Source organism: Marmota monax, unplaced genomic scaffold (genome assembly GCF_021218885.2).
Source record: "Marmota monax isolate L192 unplaced genomic scaffold, Marmota_monax_Labrador192_F-V1.1 WCK01_AAM20220418_F8-fsc00215, whole genome shotgun sequence".
NCBI classification, from domain to species: Eukaryota; Metazoa; Chordata; class Mammalia; order Rodentia; family Sciuridae; genus Marmota; species Marmota monax.
Genome location: NW_026695214.1, coordinates 1,553,538 through 1,572,921, shown reverse-complemented (window position 1 = coordinate 1,572,921; position 19,384 = coordinate 1,553,538). Strand labels below are relative to the sequence as shown.

The window sequence follows — 19,384 nt, the reverse complement described above, 5'->3', positions numbered from 1 at the left end:
TGGGCAAGTGCTCTGCTCCTGAGCTATACCCCCATCCCCTGGCCAGGTTTCCGAGGCTAGCCTCCACGTTCCTCCTGCCTGAGCCTCCTCAGTTGCTGAAATCACAGGCACGCACAACTGCGCTGGGCCCGATCGTTTTTGTACTGTCAAATCTGTCGAGGTATCTGATAAGGATTTGAATCCAGAATTTGCAAAGACACACCTTGCTAATAAAAACAGAAATAGTACAATTTCCAAGTGAACAACGGATGTGAGCCGCCTTTTCCCTAAAGAAGATATATATCTGGTTCACGAGTCCTTGAAAGTCCCCTCTTCGGTCAGTGGGGCAGGACACATCTAAACCACGGTGGCACCTTCCTGCCTAGCACGAGGGCCAGAATCCAGGACACCCTGTGGGCAGGAACGGAGAGGCGGGCCTCTGCAGGCCACCCCTGCCCCTAGGAGGCACAGCTGTGCTTGGGCGTCGCGGTGGTCTGGTCACTTCCGGCCGTAGTTTCCCATAAAATGGGAGGGTGAGCCTTTCCGTACCCAGGGGACGGGAAACTCAGTAACCCTTTGAGATCAAGTCTGGGGGAGGCAGGTCCGCAGGCGCTCCCTCCGTGCCCTCGCACCACTTTGCACGCGCGGGGAGCAGCGCACGACGCCGCCCGAGCAGGAGCCCACGCGCACGCACGTCCCCGCAGGTCGGTCCTCTCGAAACGCCGCGAGATCCGCCTCGCCACGCCGAAATCGCGTTCCCCGGAAGGGGCCGCGGCGCCCGCGCGTGCGCATCGCTTAGCTTCCGGTCGGCGCCGCGGGATGCGCCTTGAGAGGCGGGGCGCCTGCTCCCCAGGCGGCAGGTGAGGGAGTGACGCGCCACTTCTTCCCGCGAGCCCGCGCGTCTCGCGCAGCGTGTGTTTAACCCGGAAGACGACTTGCTTCGTGGGGGCCTCCCAAGAGTTTCAAGACCCCGAAGCCCTGGGCGCCCCGCCGTGGGAGCCGAGGCTGCACGGGCAGCGCGTCAGGGGTCGCGGTGGCTCCCTCCGAGGGGAGGCGACGCGCGAGGCGCCGGCGGCCCGGGCGGGCGTCGGCAGCAGGGCGCTTGCTGCCTCGGCGCCCGCACGACGCCCGCCTCCGGCTGCACTGCGGCGCCCGTGCGAAGCCCTGCTCGGTGCTGACCTCGAGAGGGTCGAGCGAGGCCGAGGGCTTGACTTCTTGTTGCTGCATTTCCCACATCGTGCAGAGGATCCCGAATTGGATATCTTGTTAGTGATGTCCAGCATTATTTTGGTTGTGCCAAAAATGATTCAGCCACTGGTCTACTTGTAGCCCTGACTCCTTATGTGCTGCGTATTCTTCTGCAGAGCTTGTGTGTGCAAATGTGCACACTACTTTGTGTCTATGGAGGGCCACATTTATGTGCTGATATGGAGCCCTGGGCGTGCGCCATTTAATTTTTCTGCCTCTCCATTTCTTGACTCGAGGTAGACCCTAAAGTGGTGTCCACAAAGCCTATTGAACTGCGGGCTTTTTGATTGTGGAAGTTGGGCAAAGAGCCAGGTAGGCTTTTTTTGTACTGGGGATTGAACATGGGGCACGTTACCCTTCTTATGTTTCTATTTTGAAATAGGGTCTCACTCAGTTGCTTAGGGCCTCCCTAAGTTACAGAGTCTGGCCTTGAACTTGCAGTCCTCCTGCCTCAGCCTCTCAAGCCACAGGTAGACTTTTGAAGATGTTAAATTTGATGCATGAGAGAACAAAATGGCATAATCCTGGGGAAACTTTATTTTGGGCTGGGGCTATGCATATTATTATACAAATCCTCTATATTACTCTACCTAAGAGGAATTTTCCTTGTACTTGAGGTACAATGTGGGTCTCAGTCACTGGAATAAGTGTGAGCATCCTTGTGTTAGATGTGTGTCAGCAACAAGGCAGAACCTCTGGGTATTTAAGGGAAATCAGAGAGAGAGGACCCTTGATTCCTGCCTCCTTGGTTGGGTTGAGTGACAGCCACAGTTTGTCCTCACTCTGTTTTGAGGGTGGTTGGGGACAAGCAGGTGAGGGCTTGTAACCTCCTCTTCTGGGAGCTGTGAGGCATGCCTACCCTCTGTTCTTTCCTTCCCCAGCTCCACCATCTCAGGAGACTGCACTTCCTCAAGAGAGGAACCTGGAGGAGGACCTACCACCTTTTGAAATTCTAAAAGTCATGTCCCTCGTGAGTTTTAAAATCATGTAAATATTTGTTTTCCTTATCCTGAAACTTCCCATCTGGGTTCCATTAGTTAATTTAGTTCTCAGAGGTCTCCATTATTAGGGACTGAAAGGCCCAGACAGCTAATTCCTGTCCTATTGCCTGCCCCCACAAATGCCCATGGGTCCATTCTACATAGCATCACATGTGTCCTGACAGTTCAGCCTTCTGCTAGGAGGACAGATGGAGCAAAAATACACTTTGGTTTATGAAATGAGAGCACCCTTTGTCAGAACTGAGGTGAAAAGAATGGAAATGACATTTGGGGATGTAGAAAAGCAGGGAGCTAGTGCTGGTTGGTCTCCATGTGAGTGTGTATATAGTGTCCTTCTTTGGAAGAAATAATTGAGGCTTAGCTGAGAATCTGAGATTGAATGCCAGAGTTAAGATCTAATTTGAGGCTGCACAGAGCATTTGATTCTGGGTCGTTCTTCAATAAGAGAGAGAGAAGCGCAGAACTAAGGATGTGGCTGATAGCAAGTGTAGACTGTCAGCCTGGTGGGTGGTCAGATCACGTAAGAGCTTCGAGATTTGGGATCAGTTCTGGGTCCACAGTAACTGAGTGTGCCATTCTTTTCATTTTAAGAAAATTGGATAGTCACTAACAGTCATCCTTGTGTTTGTTGTTTTTCTCATGAAGAAAATGCTCACGATATATTCTGATATGATGAATTTAGGTTTCTGAGAAATTCTTGATGTAGGTGAACATCCTGTTTTTAGATAAAAACATTTTTATAAAAACTTTTGAACAATAATTAGGTGAAAGCCCATCAGGTATCTTTTTTTGTTGTCCCATCAAGGTAAAAACTATAGGTCTTACCTTAATGGTGTCAAGCAGAGCAGGCAGCCTGTTTTAGCACACTATTGCACAGAATAAAGAAAACTCCATTTAGCTTTTTCATTTTCATCCCAGACATGCACCAGAGCTTTGGCTTGCTGTTTTAGTCTTGCCCACTTCCTCTGTCCCCGCCCCAGCTTTTTCATTCACCAGAACAACCCCTTCCTGCAAAGACTTCCAGTTTTTCTCATCCCACTGTGAAAACATCTTGAAATATACATGTATCATTTATTCCTCTTGTTCCAGGGGTCAGAATTTTTCAGGGATGTGGCTGTAGTCTTCTCACAAGAAGAATGGGAATGGCTGGAGCCTACTCAGAGGGATTTGTACAGAGATGTGATGTTGGAGACTTACCGCAACCTGGTCTCACTGGGTAAGGTGATCTGGTCTTATCAGGGGTCCACGGCCATTGTCTCATTGGAGGGTTCTTCCTGCCCAGGGGAATCTAAGCCACCCTAAAACTTAAAATCTCAAATTATTAGTGAATAATAAAACACAGATACTCAGAAATGTATTCACGAATCGTGAAGCTCCTGATCTAGTCCACGTGGGTTCTGGAACTAGACAAAGAAAAGATGGATCTGGTGGTTTATTTAAGGGGGTCCATCAAAGGCAGGGGTAAGGTCTCAGGGGCAGAGTCTTGCTTCTTAATGTCTTGTAGTCAGGAGGTTGATTGACATCTGGCAGGTCACATCCATCTCAGGTACTGTGTGGGCCACAGCAGAGTGGGCTAGAGATTCACATTGACCCTGAGCAGCTGACCAGAGAAAATGTCCATTGGTCATTCCCAGACACCAGATGTCTCTATCCACTAGGCTTCCACGCATGGTGACCCACATGCCACATGGCTGGCTCCTGACACGGTCTGTCAGCTTGGATCTTACTCTAGGGCGTTTCTGTCCCCCCCTGGTCGGTTTCTGGGTGTCGGTCAGTTCTGTGAGTGTTGGTCATTTGGGGAGTGACTAAAGGGCATCCCACTAGCTGAATCGATTTCAAGTAATCATTAAGTCGTCTTCTAGCTTTCTTTTTGCCACTGCCTCTCCTGTGCAATGACCCAGCCCTGAGTCTGAGTTCTGGCCGTCCCATCTCCACTATAACTGCGTGGTCTTTTTCTTCTCTTTGCCAGGTCTTGCCATATCCAAACCTGATGTGATCTCCTTCCTGGAGCAAGGCAAAGAGCCCTGGATGGAGGAGAGGGTGGTGTCAGGAAGCCTGTGTACAGGTGAGTGAGGCATCAGTGGAGAGAGGGCAGACCTGCATCAAGGAGGTGGCCCTTGGCATTAGAAAGTCTTCCCTTCAAGTTGCCAGATTCAGAGGTCAGGTCTCGCATACAGGTCCTTGATCTTTCCTTCCTGAAACATTTATTTATCGTCTTGTATTTAGCGATTGAGTGAATACAAGTGTTACACTTCCTAAGAAAGTATTTTCTTTTTGGAAAGAGATGTATGTCCTTTAACCACTTTTCTAAAGGAATCTGTGTCAGCTCTTTATTTAAATTTTGGAGAACAATCAACAAGTGTTTTTGAGCTTGTGTCGTGCACCACAGTGTATACTGGTGAGGGGGCCACACCGTGTCCCCGCCTTCGTGGAGCTTAACTGCCAGAAGAAATAGACATGAACACATGCACGCAAGCACATGCACAAACACGGAAAAAAGAAAAGGTCATCTGGGCCGCACAGCAGGGCAGCTGGTCCAAGGAGGAGGCATTTTAGCTGAGATGCAGGCCTTTGATGGCCCTTGGTAAACACCAGCTATGTGTGTGAAAGCTGAGTCAGGGAAGCCCTTGGTGCCTCTGAGACAGATGGCCAGGGTGGCTGGAGTCGAGCAAGGCATGGAACATGGAGAGAGGAAGGTGCACCTTGGTGTGAGCCGGGGACTGCCAGGGGTCTTGCCCATGTGGAGGATCCAAGCCATGATGTGTGGGACCCACCTGAGAATGTGTAGGTAGCATGTTCCTCACAAGTTTTTTGTTTGTTTGTTTTTTTGTGTGGTACTTTAGCACTGAAACACATCCCCAACCCTTTTTATTTTTTATTTTGAGATGGGCTCTTACTCAGTTGCTTAGGACCTCACTAAGTTGCTGAGGTTGGCTTGAACTTGCAGTCCTTCTGCCTCAGCCTCCCAAGTCTCTGGGATTACAGGTGTGCACCACTGTGTTCACCTTGTGTTTCTTTTTTCTTTAGCTTTTCAATATTTTTACTTGTAGGTGGACATAATACTTTTATTTATTTTTAATGTGGTGCTGAGGATTGAACCCAGTGCCTCACACGTGCCTGGTAAGTGCTCCCCAGCTCCTCATGTTTCTTTTCATTGGTACCAGGAATTGAACTCAGGGGCCCTCAACCACTCAGCCACATCCACAGCCCAATTTTGTATTTTTTTTTTTAATATTTATTTTTTAGTTGTACACAATACCTTTATTTTGTTTACTTATTTTCATGTGGTGCTGAGGATCGAACCCAGGGCCTTGCATGTGCTAGGCGAGCACTCTACCACTGAGCCACAACCCCAGCGCTGTATTTTTTTTAATATATTTTTTTAGTTGTGGATAGACCTTTATCTTATTTATTTACATGCAGTGCTGAGAACCAAACCCAATGCCTCATGTATGCCAGGCAAGTGTGCTACCGCTGAACCACAGCCCCAACCCCCTATTTTATATTTCATTTAGAGACAGGGTCTCAATTGCTTAGCACCTCCCATTTGCTTTGAATTCACGACCCTCCTGTCTCAGCCTCCTGAGCAGATGGGATTACAGGCGTGCTCTACTGCACCCAGCTCATAGTTCCTAAAGTCACAAAAAACACAACGTTTAGATTAACAAGAAATACGAAGGCATGATGGAGAAGAGATTTGAGTGAGCAGAATGTTGGAACCTTGTTTTAAATATTTTGCTATATTAAGTATCCTAATTTAAATCATTCAGAAATTTGTGTATTTTTAGGAATGTTAGAGTCAGGGCCAATAATGGAGGAGGAAAAAGCTAAACTAATATATTTTCAACTAAGAAGTGCTAGTGATAGCAACAATCTCTAATTTAAAATAAATCTAAAAATAACGAAATAGCTGTCTAGTGTTTTTTTGTTTGTATTTGTTTTTTAAGACAGGGTCTCTGTAGGTTGCTCAGGGCCTCAATACACTGTCTTGGCTGTCCTCAAACTTGGGATCTTCCTGCCTCAGCCTCCAGAACAGCTGGGATCATAGGTGTGTGCCACCGCACCTGGCTGCCGTTCATTTTTTTAACAGTCCAAACTCCTCTTTCTGATGTAATCAAGTTGCTTCATAAGGTCGTTAGCATTTTTTATAAGACAAAAGGCAGGTAAATAACCTTAGTCTGGCCCCGTCTCAGCGTTCCAGATCTCCTGTTGGTGTGCCTCCTCTAGTAGAGTCAGTTCTATGGCTCACGTGTGTTGGTAAGGCAAGGCTTTGGTGGCACAGCTTGCTCAGATGCATTTAAAAGCACTGGGTGTGGACTGGGGATGTGACTCAGTGGTGGACCACTTGCCTCACATGCTCAGGGGCCTGAAATCAAAGTGTCCGTAGTCCTCAGATTTGGACTTTGAAATTGAGGGAAGTGTCTCCTGTGAGCCAGGGGACTCAGGAGTCCATCTGCTACTCTGTTAAGTAGGTCTTTCAGCAGCTACTACTACATGATGCTTAGGTCTTGATCCGTTTTGTTATAACAAAATACACGAAGCTGGCTCACTTATAAATAAAATAGGTTTATGTGGCTCATGGTGACTAAAAGGTCCCAGCATCATTGTGCTGGTGTCTGGTGAGGTCCTCCTGGCTGTGGATCATAGCATGGTAGAAAAGTGAAACGGTTACATGAAGAAGGGCCAAGCATATATGGTGGCCTCACATAAAGCGGCTCCCTCTCAGAACTGGTCTATTGACATGAGGCCTACCCTGCTCCCTGGTGGCAGCCGTTAGCCCCTTCGGAGGGTGGTGTTCTGTGTTCTAATCACCTCCCGTTGGGCCCTCCTCTTAGAGGTCCCACCACCGCAGTGCCATCTCATGGGGACCATGTCCAAACCATGGTGCTGGGTGTGACAAATAGTTGACAGTCCAGGTTCGTCATGAATAAACTACCAAAGACAGTTGCCTTCTAGCTGTCTTCACTTGTCACAAGCCTGGAGAAGGTGCCAGCACAGTGTGTACTAATATAACTAAGAGTCAACACTTCACTGTTATCCCCAACAATTAATAGTTTGTCTTTACTTATCTCCATTTGAATTTGATGTACTCACAATTGAAATGTTTAATTATGCAAAACTCAAGTACTTGTTAGAAGTGAAAACCAAAATATTGTATTGCTGACTGTTCATAAGATTTTTAGATATTTTTTTCATTGGTTGTTCAAAACAGTGAGTACTAATGCCCAAATAGCTCCCTGTGCTGTTCCAGATCTCATCAGGAAAGATGAAAACACAGAAGAACTCACTTTTTTGGAGGGTGGGGTACTGGGGATTGAACACAGGGATGCTTAACCACTGAGCCACAGCCACCCGCCACCCCCCGCTTTTTTGTATTTATATTTTATTTAGACACAGGATCTCGCCGAGTGCATAGGCCTTGCTGAGTTGCTGAGGCTGGTTCTGAGCTCAGAGCTTCCTGCCTCAGCCTTCTGAGCCCCGGGATAAGACCTCACTATATTATTGCTGTTTCACATTCACAAGGAGTTAAGTAGACACAGAGGTTAGAAATCAGGATGATAGTACTTTCTTTGGATAGTAATATAATCAGAGATGTTTATATTTAGAAGACTGGGAAAATGCTCATGGAGTCAACACTACGCTCTGCCATTGGTGGATAAAATCTGACCATTTAAGGCAGATGTGATAGATTGGCACACAGAGAAAGGCGTGTTTTTAAAGGCTTTTCCTTGGGAGTAGCCAAGGTTTTTTCCCACATAGTTAAAAAAGAGCAGTAAGGTACTGTGACTTTGCTCCTCCAACAGTGGCCACGGGGCATAGCTGGCTGTCCCACACCATTTTCCTCTGTCCACTGGCCAGCTTTACTTCCAAGGTCTGCTGCCATCCTTTGGTGCCCTTTCCTTTCTTCCTTTCTTTTGTGGAATGTCCTCACCACTGAATAGGGCCGTACAGGGGGACATGGTGAGTGACTGTTTGGAATCTGTCTCGCCAGATGCATTATTGGCCGCAGTAGAGGCTCGACCTTCCTCCTGCACAGCTGGTGCCTGGAGGTGTGTCTTTACCCTGCCTCGTTGCACTGTCTCTTCATGGAGTTGTGTGGATGTACTATGGTTGTAGCACAAGGTCTCGAAGTGACAGCAGCCACATCATTTTCACAAAACCTCATGATCTTTCACAGTCTTCCTCACCTTCTGCTGTAGAAGCAACCTTTATATTCCAATAGTTTTTGCTTAATACTTTAACAACAAAATGAGCAAAACCGATATGCCCACCATACAAGGCAAACACGTACCCGTGAAGTCCTCCCAGGCCATATGCTGAGAACACTTCATGGCCTGTACAAAAGCACCCATCTGCTTTCCCCTGTGGTTCCTTGACATCAAGCTGACAGTGAGTCTTTTTTAGCCAAATGGGGTTGGTAGCTGTAATAGTAACCACCTCAACTGAAATCTCGGGCCTGTGAACTCTGGATCTAATACACCATTCACTTTTTGCTTGTAATTTGAATAAGCAGCAAAATATGTAGTTCTGGAAGGGACCCACCCTTCATCAGTTGTGCCTGATCATCTTAAAACAGGGCGCTTCTTGTTCCTAAGTCACCGTAGGCAGTGGAAAGGTCCAGGAGAGGCTGCTCAGTTGTTGGTGGCTTTGCCGTGGTGGTCAGCTAAACTTCAGTGACAGAAAACGCCACAGAAGCCGCAGCAGCCCTGTCAGCACGGCCTCTGGGTGCCGAGGCAGGACAGGGCGAGCCCCACTTAGTCTTACTTTTTGAAATTGTGATAAAATACACATAACAAAAATTACCATGATAACCATTAAGTATCATTTCAGTAGTGATCATATCCACTACTGTGCAACTGTCGCCACTTTGAACTTTTTATATCTTGTGAAATCTCCATGATTTTGAAAAATACTGAGGATGATGTATATTCAACAAATGTACCTGTTTTAAGTGTGATATTAATGAGTGACCATCACACAGTCAAGGCAGGACATTGGCATGACCTGAAGGCTCCCTGGGCTCTCTCATGCTCCTCCCACATGCTCCTTCATGCTCCAGGCAACAGCCATTTCTGGGTCATGTCAGATCATATCTGTCTCTTCTAGTGTCTCATGGAAGCTTCTTTTTCTTTGCTGGTACTGGGGCTTGAACCTTGAATCCAGGATGCTCCTTTGAGCTGCATCCCCAGTCCTTTTTATATATTTTTTTTATATTTAGAGGGTGTCTTGGTAAGTTGCTGAGGCTGGCATTGAACTTACAATCCTCCTACCTCAGCCTCCCAAACCTTTGGAATTATAGGTGCAGGCCACCACACCCAGCCATAAAGACTATTTTTTTAAAAAAGTGATTCAGAGGTGATTGAGATATACACTAACATGTTTAGAACTACTCTTATCATCTCTCTGATTACCACCCTCGTTTCATTTATGGTATTTGTTTTTCTTTCTCTGTTCTACTTGGCCACCTTTTAATTGCTCTGCCACACTCAAGAGCTTATAAGTATTATTTTGAGCCTAACCTTTCCAGTTTTTACTAAATTTCCTTCTAGAAAAGAAAAATAAAACATAACTGTTTTTTTCTTTTTTAGTCTTGAAATCCAGATATGAAACCAAAGTGTCACCTCCAGAGCAGCATGTTCATGAAGTCAAGTCACCCCGGTGGGAGATAATGGAAAGACTTGCAAGTTATGGTCTCAGGTGCTCGGGTTTGCCTGGCGACTGGGATTGCGAAACTCAGTTTGACAGACAACCAGGAGGTCCAGACAAGCACTTCAGTCGAATGTTAATCAGTCATGAAAAAATACCCACTTTGAACCCACAAACATCCCTCATTTTTTACCAGAACATTCACACTGGAGGAAAGCCACATGGATATAATAAGTGTAGAAATGACTTCTGGCAGGAGGAATTCCTTATTAATCATCCAGGAATTCATTCTAACGAGAAACCCTATAAATGTAAGGAATGTGGGAAGGCCTTTAAATATGGCTCACGACTCATTCAGCATGAGAATATTCATTCTGGCAAGAAACCCTATGAATGTAAGCAATGTGGAAAAGCCTTCAATTCTGGTTCCAATTTCATACAGCACCAGAGAGTTCATACTGGCGAGAAGCCCTATGAATGTAGGGACTGTGCGAAGGCCTTCAGTCGGAGTTCGCAGTTGATTGAACACCAACGGATTCACACTGGTGAGAAACCCTACCAGTGTAAGGAGTGTGGCAAGGCCTTCAATCGGATCTCACATCTCAAAGTGCATTACAGGACTCATACTGGGGAAAAACCCTATGCATGTAAGGAGTGTGGAAAGACTTTCAGCCATCGGTCTCAGTTGATTCAGCATCAGACTGTTCATACTGGCAAGAAACTCTACGAATGTAAGGAATGTGGGAAAGCCTTTAATCAGGGATCAACTCTCATTCGCCATCAGAGAATTCATACGGGGGAGAAGCCCTATGAATGTAAGGTGTGTGGGAAGGCCTTTAGAGTGAGCTCCCAGCTTAGGCAACATCAGAGAATCCACACTGGAGAGAAGCCCTACCAGTGCAAGGTGTGTGGTAGGGCCTTCAAACGGGTGTCACACCTCACCGTCCATCACAGGACTCACACGGGCGAGAAGCCGTATGACTGTACGCAGTGTGGGAAGGCCTTCAGTCACTGCTCCCAGCTGGTTCAGCACCAGGCCTCTCATGCTGAGGGAAAGCCCCGGGAACACGAAGGATGGGGGACGACCCTTGCTCGAAGTGCCACTGCGCTTCAACACTCCAGGCTGCGGAGTGGAGAAACACGCACAAATTTATCGAGTGCAGAAGAGCCCGCCGTCGGCACATACCCATTGTTGATCATCAGGGAGTTTGTGTTGGCCAGCAGCCATGTGAATGGAAGTCAGGGGAAAGCCCAGCAGCTCAGGCCAGCCACAGCTGCCAGCTCCCACACCTTACAGAAAGGCCTGAGGGGGAAGGGGGTGGGAAGGCCTTCGCTCAGAGCTTGTCTTTCATCTGAGGTTGTAAGCTCTACGGAAACATTTGTGGATATAAAGGAATGTGCTTAGACCACTATTTATCAGGCGGGGAAGGTTGGGGAATATTTATCTCTGACACATTCAGAATCATATTTTCTAACTTCCGCTTACTAATTTCAATAAGAGTCAAGTTTTAGTTTTCTTGGGGGTGGGTGAAGAACTGACTGAATTACTCCTGGATTACTCCCCGGGAAGTACATCATGCAGGTACCATAAAGGGTGACGAACAGGTCGTTCACACCAAGGGGTCAGACGGCCCATGCTCTCCTGAGCACTGCGTGCACACAAGCCGGGGAGCCGAGCTCAGACACACCACGGGTACTGGTCAGCCTACAGAGACCCAGGCCGCACAGCAGTGGACAGAGTGGTGCCAGGGCAGGTGGTCATCTCCTGGTCATCACCATTTCTCTGTGTCCCTATTTCAGGAAGAGTCTGTTTGGGAGAGTCTCTTAATTTCCCCATGGGCAGCTTGTTTTGGGTCGTATTTTGTGACTTCTGTCACAGGCAGGTGTCATTTGCCTGCCCAGAAGCTGTGGCAGCTCACCTTATTGGCAGCATCGTCTCTTGCTTAGGATGTGAAAATGTCAGATTCTCATTTTCCAACCTCCTGTGCCACTCAGAGTGACCAGTGTGTCCCACTGTGAGTGGGGCTTTTGGGGAGCAGCTCGCTTCTTCCCTGTGCACTTCCCATTGTTGGACATCTTCACGTGGGAAGGTGAGACTGCAGCTGTCGTGGAGCCAAGAGGAGGAAAAAGGACCTGGAGAAGCCGACTCAGAGCCCGGAGACCCCAGGTTGGGGCAGCCTGATGCCTCTGTGCGAGAAATAAACCTTCACTGCCCATGTTTTAGTTGGGTCTTTTGTAAATTTGCATCCAAAAGCATTCCAAATGATATAACTTCAAAAATATTTAATTTTTTTTTACGATTGATAAGTGTGGCCTAAAAATGTCAGCTTTGATTGTCTTTTTTCATGGCTAAATATAGGGCTGGTTTTTAAATATGTTCCATGAACTTCAAAAAATGTATGCATTCTACATTTTTGGATATAATTTTTGAAATAAATCTGTTAAAGCCAGTGGGTTTTAATGATAAAATTCTCTATATTCTTATATAATTTGATATATTGGATCAGAATTTCCTAAAATTGACTTTTTAAAAAAAAAAACAAAGTCCCGAAATTCCTGAGACTTTTGCTTTTTGTTGTTTGGGCTGTAAGGACGTTACTAATCCTCTACGTGCATGTTACACCTTTCTTTTTTTTAAATATTTTTTTTGTTGTAGGTGGACACAATACCTTTATTTTAATTTTTACGTGGTGCTGAGGATCAAGCCCAGTGCCTTCCACATGCGAGGCAGGCGCTCTGCCACTGAGCCCCAGCCCCAGACCGAATGCCACACCTTTCATCTTTATGTGGTGCCCACCTCTGCCAAGTACAGCTGCTGCCTGTTCTGTCAGGTCTCACTGGACAGCCCTGCTCGTCCATTTGTTGTTTGACACCTTTGCGCCACTGGAATGTTGCAACAGACTGGCCACAAGACTGTGTTTACTGTTGGGCTTTTTAGATAGAAAGTTTGCTCCTACGTGGCCGAGTAATTCTTTGGCTATTTATTTTCAGGTTTTGTATACTAATTTTAATGCCTTATCTCTGTGTGGTGTGCTTCTCCCTGTTACAGGCTGGGCCTTCTGGAGGCTGAGGTAGGGCAAAGGCCCCCTTCAGACCCGGATTCTTGCGATCCAGTCAGATTTCAGACGTGTGGCTCAGAGTAACAGGCATGAGTTTATAGAAGGGATAGGAAAAGGGGAAGGGGACACTCTCAAGGGAGAAAGTAGGTCCTCAGAGAGGAGAGGGACAACGTGCCCCTCCTGTGCTCTAGTTTTATTGGGGATCCCAGAGAAGTTTCCAGAGAGTCCTGCCCAGGTCCACCTCTTGACTTTTGACTGGACAGCGTGACATCAAACTTTGAAGACCTCACTGCCATGACAACTCTTGGTCACTTTGGCCTGTGCTGACCAGTTCTAATTGGATTCTTTTTTTGTTTTTGTTACCAGGGATTGAACCCAGGGGTGCTTAACCACCAAGCCACATCCACAGCCCCCTTTTTTTGTGGGGGGTGGAGGGTCCTGGGGATTGAGTTCTCAGGGGCACTCAGCCACTGAGCCACATCCCCCTATTTTGCATTTTATTTAGAGACACGTCTCAGTGAGTTGCTTAGTGCCTCACTTTTGCTGAGGCTGGCTTTGAACTTGGGTCCTCCTGCCCAGCCTCCTGAGCCTCTGTTGTCATCATACCCAGCCCTAATTGGTTCTAAACCACACATTCTTACAGATTTTACAGTTAGGAGGAATTATAGTCATTTCCCTGAGTTTTAAATCTGGCCTGTGAAAGGGACACAAAAGGTTCCCCCTTCAGGGTGGCTTGGGTTCCTCTTATGGACATTATTTCGGGCCTGTATTTTTCCTACAGTTAACAGTTTGTTGAGGGATGTGACATATCCTGTCCACTCAAGACCATCAGGGCTGCAGGCAAATTGCTTCTTAGAAAAGAAAACGTGGGGGTCAGCACAGTGCACCCCTTGCCTTAACCTATGTTCCTGCCACTCCAGCTCGTCTGTCCCCTATCATGCCATACACTTGTTGTCAGCCCCTATCCCTTAACTTATTAGAAAACACACATGAGGCAGGGATGTAGCTAAGTGGTAGAGAATTGCCTTCCATGCACATGGCCCTTGTATTAATTCCCAGGACAAAAAAAATTACCTTACCAGTGGGGCATGGTGGCCACACCTGTAACCCAGCAACTCCAAAGCCTGAGCAGGAGGACCCCCAAGTTCAAGGCCAACCTCAGCAAAAAACTCGAAAAGGGGGTGTAGCTCAGTGGTCGATCCCAGGGGAAGAAAAACACCCTGATTTTTCAAAATGAAAAGTGAATCTTAGGTTTAATGGAACAGTTCAGCTTTATTCCTTTGCTTCACCTGGTATGTGCTAATATGCTACCTGGGTCTTACGCTGGCTGGCGGTTCCCTTTCTCTTGCTAAATTAGAGCTCTCAGCATGCTTAGGATGGCGGCCGTCTCCCCATTCTTGGTCATTATTTGGGCAGAAGGAGATCACTGTATACTTCCTACCCACTATGAAGTTTGCCCCTCCCATGAAGAGGCCACCCTGATTGTTCTTTCCTCCCTTCGAAGCCTGTTCTTTATCCTTTCTTTCTAATAACCAAATACAAGTTTGATGTTTGTATTACCACCAGCCTCACCTGGACTTGCACTCAAGTATAAGTATGCTCAAGAGTGCCAGTCACTGCTGGCCACTGCTTCGCATGGTTTTCTCCTGTCCAGAATTGACATTTTATTTCCAATGCCATTGAGACTTCTCTTGGGTGTTTATATTATCTCAGTGAAGGATGGCATATTCTGAATTCTCGCATGTTTAAGAGTTTCTTACACCTTCATAAGTTGTTTTTTAGGTTGGCTGAACACTTTTAGGGCTTTAATGATCTGTGGCCCTCATTTCAATGAGTGATGGCTTCTTGTCTTTCAGAAGAGGGACCGGGCATCAGATTGAATCTCATGGTTTGTGTGGATGTGTTCATTTCCTGTTGCTGCTGTAATAAGTTGTCACACTTATTATCTGGAGGTCAGAATCTCAAATAGGTCTCCCTGGACTGGAACCAAGTTGCTGGGGGACCCATGTTCTCTTCTGGACACTAATAAGGGAATCACTTCCTTGTTTTTCCCAGCTTCCAGAGCTTCCGGGCTCCTTAGCTGGAGGCTTTCTTCCGCCCTCAGAGTAAGCAATAACCAGACCAGTCCTCATGCTGTGTCACTGTCTCTGACATGGCACCCTCTGCCTCCCTCTTCCACCTAGGAGGAGCTCTTAATTACATTGGGTGCATCTGCATAATCCAGAATAATCTAACCTCAACAGATTAAAAATTGTAATTCTTTGTGCAATTTGATCCCCCTTGATCTGTAACATATTTACAAATCCCTGGGCTAATCAAGATGTGAACTTTGGAGAACCACAATCCTGGTAAGAAACTGGGAACTTGGCAAGAATGTCTGCCCTTGGAATTCAGAATATCAAGCATTTAGCTTCATGCCGTCTTTCAGCCTGAGGAAAATTTTTTTCCTAAATGTTTAATCAGTACTGAACTGTGGTGTTTTACTTCTATTTTAAAAATTTAACATTTGAATATATGTGTATATGTATATACACACATTTGTGACTTAAAAACTTGAAGTTGTAAGAAAGATATGCAGTGGAAGTCCTTCCTATGCTTTGCTCCTTCTGGTTGTACCCACGGAAGGCTGTCTCCCTGGGCCTGGGCCTGGGAGCCTGAGAGAGACTCTGCCTACCTCCTCTCTTCTTATATCTAATCATAATTCCTCAAAATAGCCTCAGTCAGGTTTCATTTTCTGTATAGAAGAAAAATTTAAATGAAGATGTAGAAAAAAGTGTGTTGTCAGACAACGCAGAGCTGGGATAGGAGTGGTCGGGTTGTCATTTGCACAGGTTTGTGTGACTCGGATTCCCCTCTGTCAGAAAGGGTGCCTGCAGGGAAGAGCACTTTCCTTTAGCCTCAGTCCGGGGGCTTCCTGCCATCCTGCCACCGGGCCATCGTACCATCCTGCCATCCTGCCATCCTGCCACCGGGCCATCGTACCATCCTGCCATCCTGCCATCCTGCCACCGGGCCATCGTACCATCCTGCCATCGCAGAAGTGCGGGGAGCCTCGGGCTCGGGCCTGGCTCTGCCGCACCCTGCCCCGGCGCCCGTGGAACTTGGGGAGAGCCCGGCCGCGCCCCAGGCCAGCGCTGCAGCTGGACGCCAGCGCCCGGCGCGGGCGGCTCCTCCCCGCGGGCAGGAAGAAAAGGGACAACTGGACAGAGCCGAGGCACACGCCAACACGCGTGGAAACTCGTCTTCACCGTGCAGTAGTGTGGGCCGACTTTGAATTCTTCCCGTGGTAATGCCGAGTTTTCCCGGTGCAGGCCACGTCTCGGCTCCCCCAGACTTCCCCGCCAGGAGGCGCCGGTTCCTGGGGCCGCGCAGTGGTGGTCCCGCTGTGAGCGGGGAGGTCAGCCCCGAAGACCCGCCTGGGTGCCACAGACCACGAGCAGGAGCCCTGTCCGCGCCCTGCGACCTCTGCTCCACGCGGGCGCCCCCGCTGAGCCCTGTCCCCACGCTAAGCGACGCGGGCAGGCATTCACCGACGCGGTGGGTGTCGGTGTCACCGAGCACGTGGGCGCACTTCCGGCCACCCCGGGCGGGGTCTCCCTGGGGGGGGGGGGTCTCAGCCATCGCAGGCGGGAAGCGGACCGTCAGAGGGGCCTAGCCGCATCGAATGCCCACTCTGCGTTTTAGCCTTGAGGGACCGGGCTTGTTTGGGGACCGGGTCACATCGCTGGGCCACGGCGGGGCGCAGGTGGAGGAAGGAGCTCCCTAGGAGGAGCTCCTGGTCTCAGCCAGTCGGCGCTTCTCAGGGGGCCTGCTCCCCAACTCTTTCCTCAAGGGTCTAAACGAAAAAAGGGCGCCCCTTTCCCAGGAGACCTCAAACTGCACTACTTACGTGTGTCTGTCACCTCGTGCCGAATGTCCCCAAATCAAAACTGCCAAAGAAAAGATCATCACTGAGCCTTTGCTTCTGTGCCAGCAGCACAGACTGCTCCTACCAAGTGGATCTGCAATACAGAACTCCCCTCCATCTGGATCCCAGCTACTGGGGAGACTGAGGCAGGAGGATGACAATTGGAGGCCAGGTTTGACAACTTAGTGAGACCCTGTCTAAGAATAAGAAATACAAGTGAAAAGGCTGGGCCCGCAGCTCAGTGGTAGGGCGCCCCTGGGTTCTACCTCCTGGGGAGTACCAGGAGAAGAGGGGGTAAAGACTTGGAGGGCCTCTGATTTTGCCAGGGAGCAAGTAACTACTACTTAATGATTTGCAGCCTAAAATTGCTGCCCAGACTAGGTCCCAAATCTCATTTTTAATTACCGGACTTTCCCCCATACTTCCTACAGTGCAGTATTTGAAAGAAGGCAAAGACTTTGTGACAGGTGACTATCACCAATGGTAAGAGATAGGTACTCCTACACTGAGCACTGTGATTTTTTCCCCTTAAATTTGTTCTAGGCACATGTTAAAGCCTTTCTAAAATCTCCATGGCCAGGTTACAGAAGAATGATACTCACTAACGTACCAACCCAGCTAAGATGGAGCACTGCAGAACCTGAGAACCCAGTGGCCCTCAGACACCACCACTTCTTTATCATCATGGCCTCAAGTACACTTGATGGCGTTAGGTTACCTTCCTTGGTGCTGCATTTTGTTCGGCCACTTATGTAATATTAATCCTAAATGAGATGTCCTGATTCTGTCCTGATTTTGAACTGAAAGGGCCTCACGCTGCCATCGTCTCTGCTGCGTAACTTCAGCAGAGCACCTCCACATCAACTCCGTTCCTGGTTGATGAACCAGGGGTTGGTTCAAACCTTTTGCCCTTTCAAAACATCGGCCAAATCTTCTCCATGTCCTGGGCACATCTGTGAATTGGCCCGAGCCAGGGTCAAGCAGTGGACATCTGGATCGGGCAGCCTCACTTCAGCCCAGCGCGAGTTGCCGTTGTGTAACAGGGGCCCTCTTCATGCCTGGAATATAGCCCTTTCCACTGCAGTTTATTTATTTCCCTTGCTCTTGTCCCTCGTTCCCTCCCTAACTACAGCAAAAGCAAGATCACTCTTCTTGTCATTATAGGCCGAGCTGTCCTTCACTCACAGACCACAGGAACGAAGGAGTCCAGGCTGGAGGCTGGCACCCAAAGCTCTAAGAAATGGCTCTCTGCTCAACTCAGCGTTGGTGGTGTTCAATCTGTGGAACACAAACCCGAGTCCAACTCCTGCAGGTAACAGCATGCTGTTGTGCTAGACTGAAAGGACTTCCTGGCCAAGCTCATATTAGGGCATCGGTGACGAGAAAACTGGGACCCTCAGACATGGGACCCACTCAGGGAGCCACTGGTTCCAGTGACTCAGAAGTTGGAGGTGGACCAATTATGGTCCACAACTCCCTGCTCCAGAGAGATATTTATGTCCCACCATGAGACCCCACAGGAATGGAGGAACTGGAGTCAGAGTTCAGGCAGAAAATAAAAGACAGTGTCCCTGCCTAGGGCTTTGCTGTGGGACCCTGGAGCAGACAGCACAACAGGGGTCCTTGCTTTGTGTCAGTGGCTCTATTCCAGGGCTGCTAACAAGCACGGGGTCCTCATACCAGATAAGGGCAGTCGGTGGTCAGGCAGTTAGGGCACTGGACCCACGTAGGCCTTATTCCAGTGTAAAGACCACCTGTGTGTGTGGGTGGGAATGGAAGGCAGGGGTGCCCACAGAGGAGGGTTGCAGGAAGGATTAAAACTCAGGCTAAAAGACGCTGCCAGCATTCTTGACACTTCTTCCAAACCTGTATAACATAGATTTTGATAAACGTGCATACTCAAAAACTGTGTGATCCTCCAGGCTACCACACCAAACAGGTTTTTCCTGAGATCAGTTCCCCTCCCACATAGTAGTTCTCTCTTCTCACTTAAGTCCTACTCTGTTTACTCTTGCCTTCCATTACTGTCGGTGGATTTTATTCTTCAGGTTTGCAAGAACCCAGAAGGAAATTGGTGAGGCCTGCGGCTTGGACAAACTCCGTCTGCCAGCAGGATCAGGGACTCTAGTTCCATCTCAAAACTAGGTTTCACTGGTGTCACTGTTATCCCTGTTAGTAGGGCAGCACACTGATGGCAGATCTAACGGAGACACATGCAGAGGAAAACGGGAAAACGGGAGTCTGAGAATCCAGCCCAAACTGGAAGGACCTCTCTTGGTCTCCTGTAGATAGATGTGGGTAGACTTGGGCAGCAGGAGTAGACGAAAGGAAAATAGGAAATAACCTAATACCACCCTTGTGTGGTTAGGGAGCAATTGCCCAAGGACAAGAGGCTTCAACTGCCATTACCTCTCAATAAAGAAGACAAAAGGGGAGACCTCAGAAATGTAGAATGGATTCCTGGTCCAAAAAGGGACCGTGACAAGTGTCCCCTGTTAGAAGATGCAAGGATAAGCAAGCCACGGCCTCTCCAAGGAGACGGA

The 19,384-nt window shown here is 48.1% G+C and overlaps 1 protein-coding gene across 1 annotated transcript; it reads left to right on the top strand.

The window, feature by feature from the left end:
• Nucleotides 1–846: 846 nt before the first annotated feature.
• On the top strand, nt 847–12,325 carry Znf582 (zinc finger protein 582). Its single transcript, XM_046430960.2, is given in 6 exon segments — nt 847–1,539; nt 2,109–2,197; nt 3,318–3,444; nt 4,198–4,293; nt 9,818–11,011; nt 11,014–12,325. Coding segments are annotated over 5 exon segments (1,644 nt in total). The 5' UTR covers nt 847–1,539; nt 2,109–2,188; the 3' UTR covers nt 11,232–12,325.
• The last annotated feature ends 7,059 nt before the right edge of the window (nt 12,326–19,384 follow it).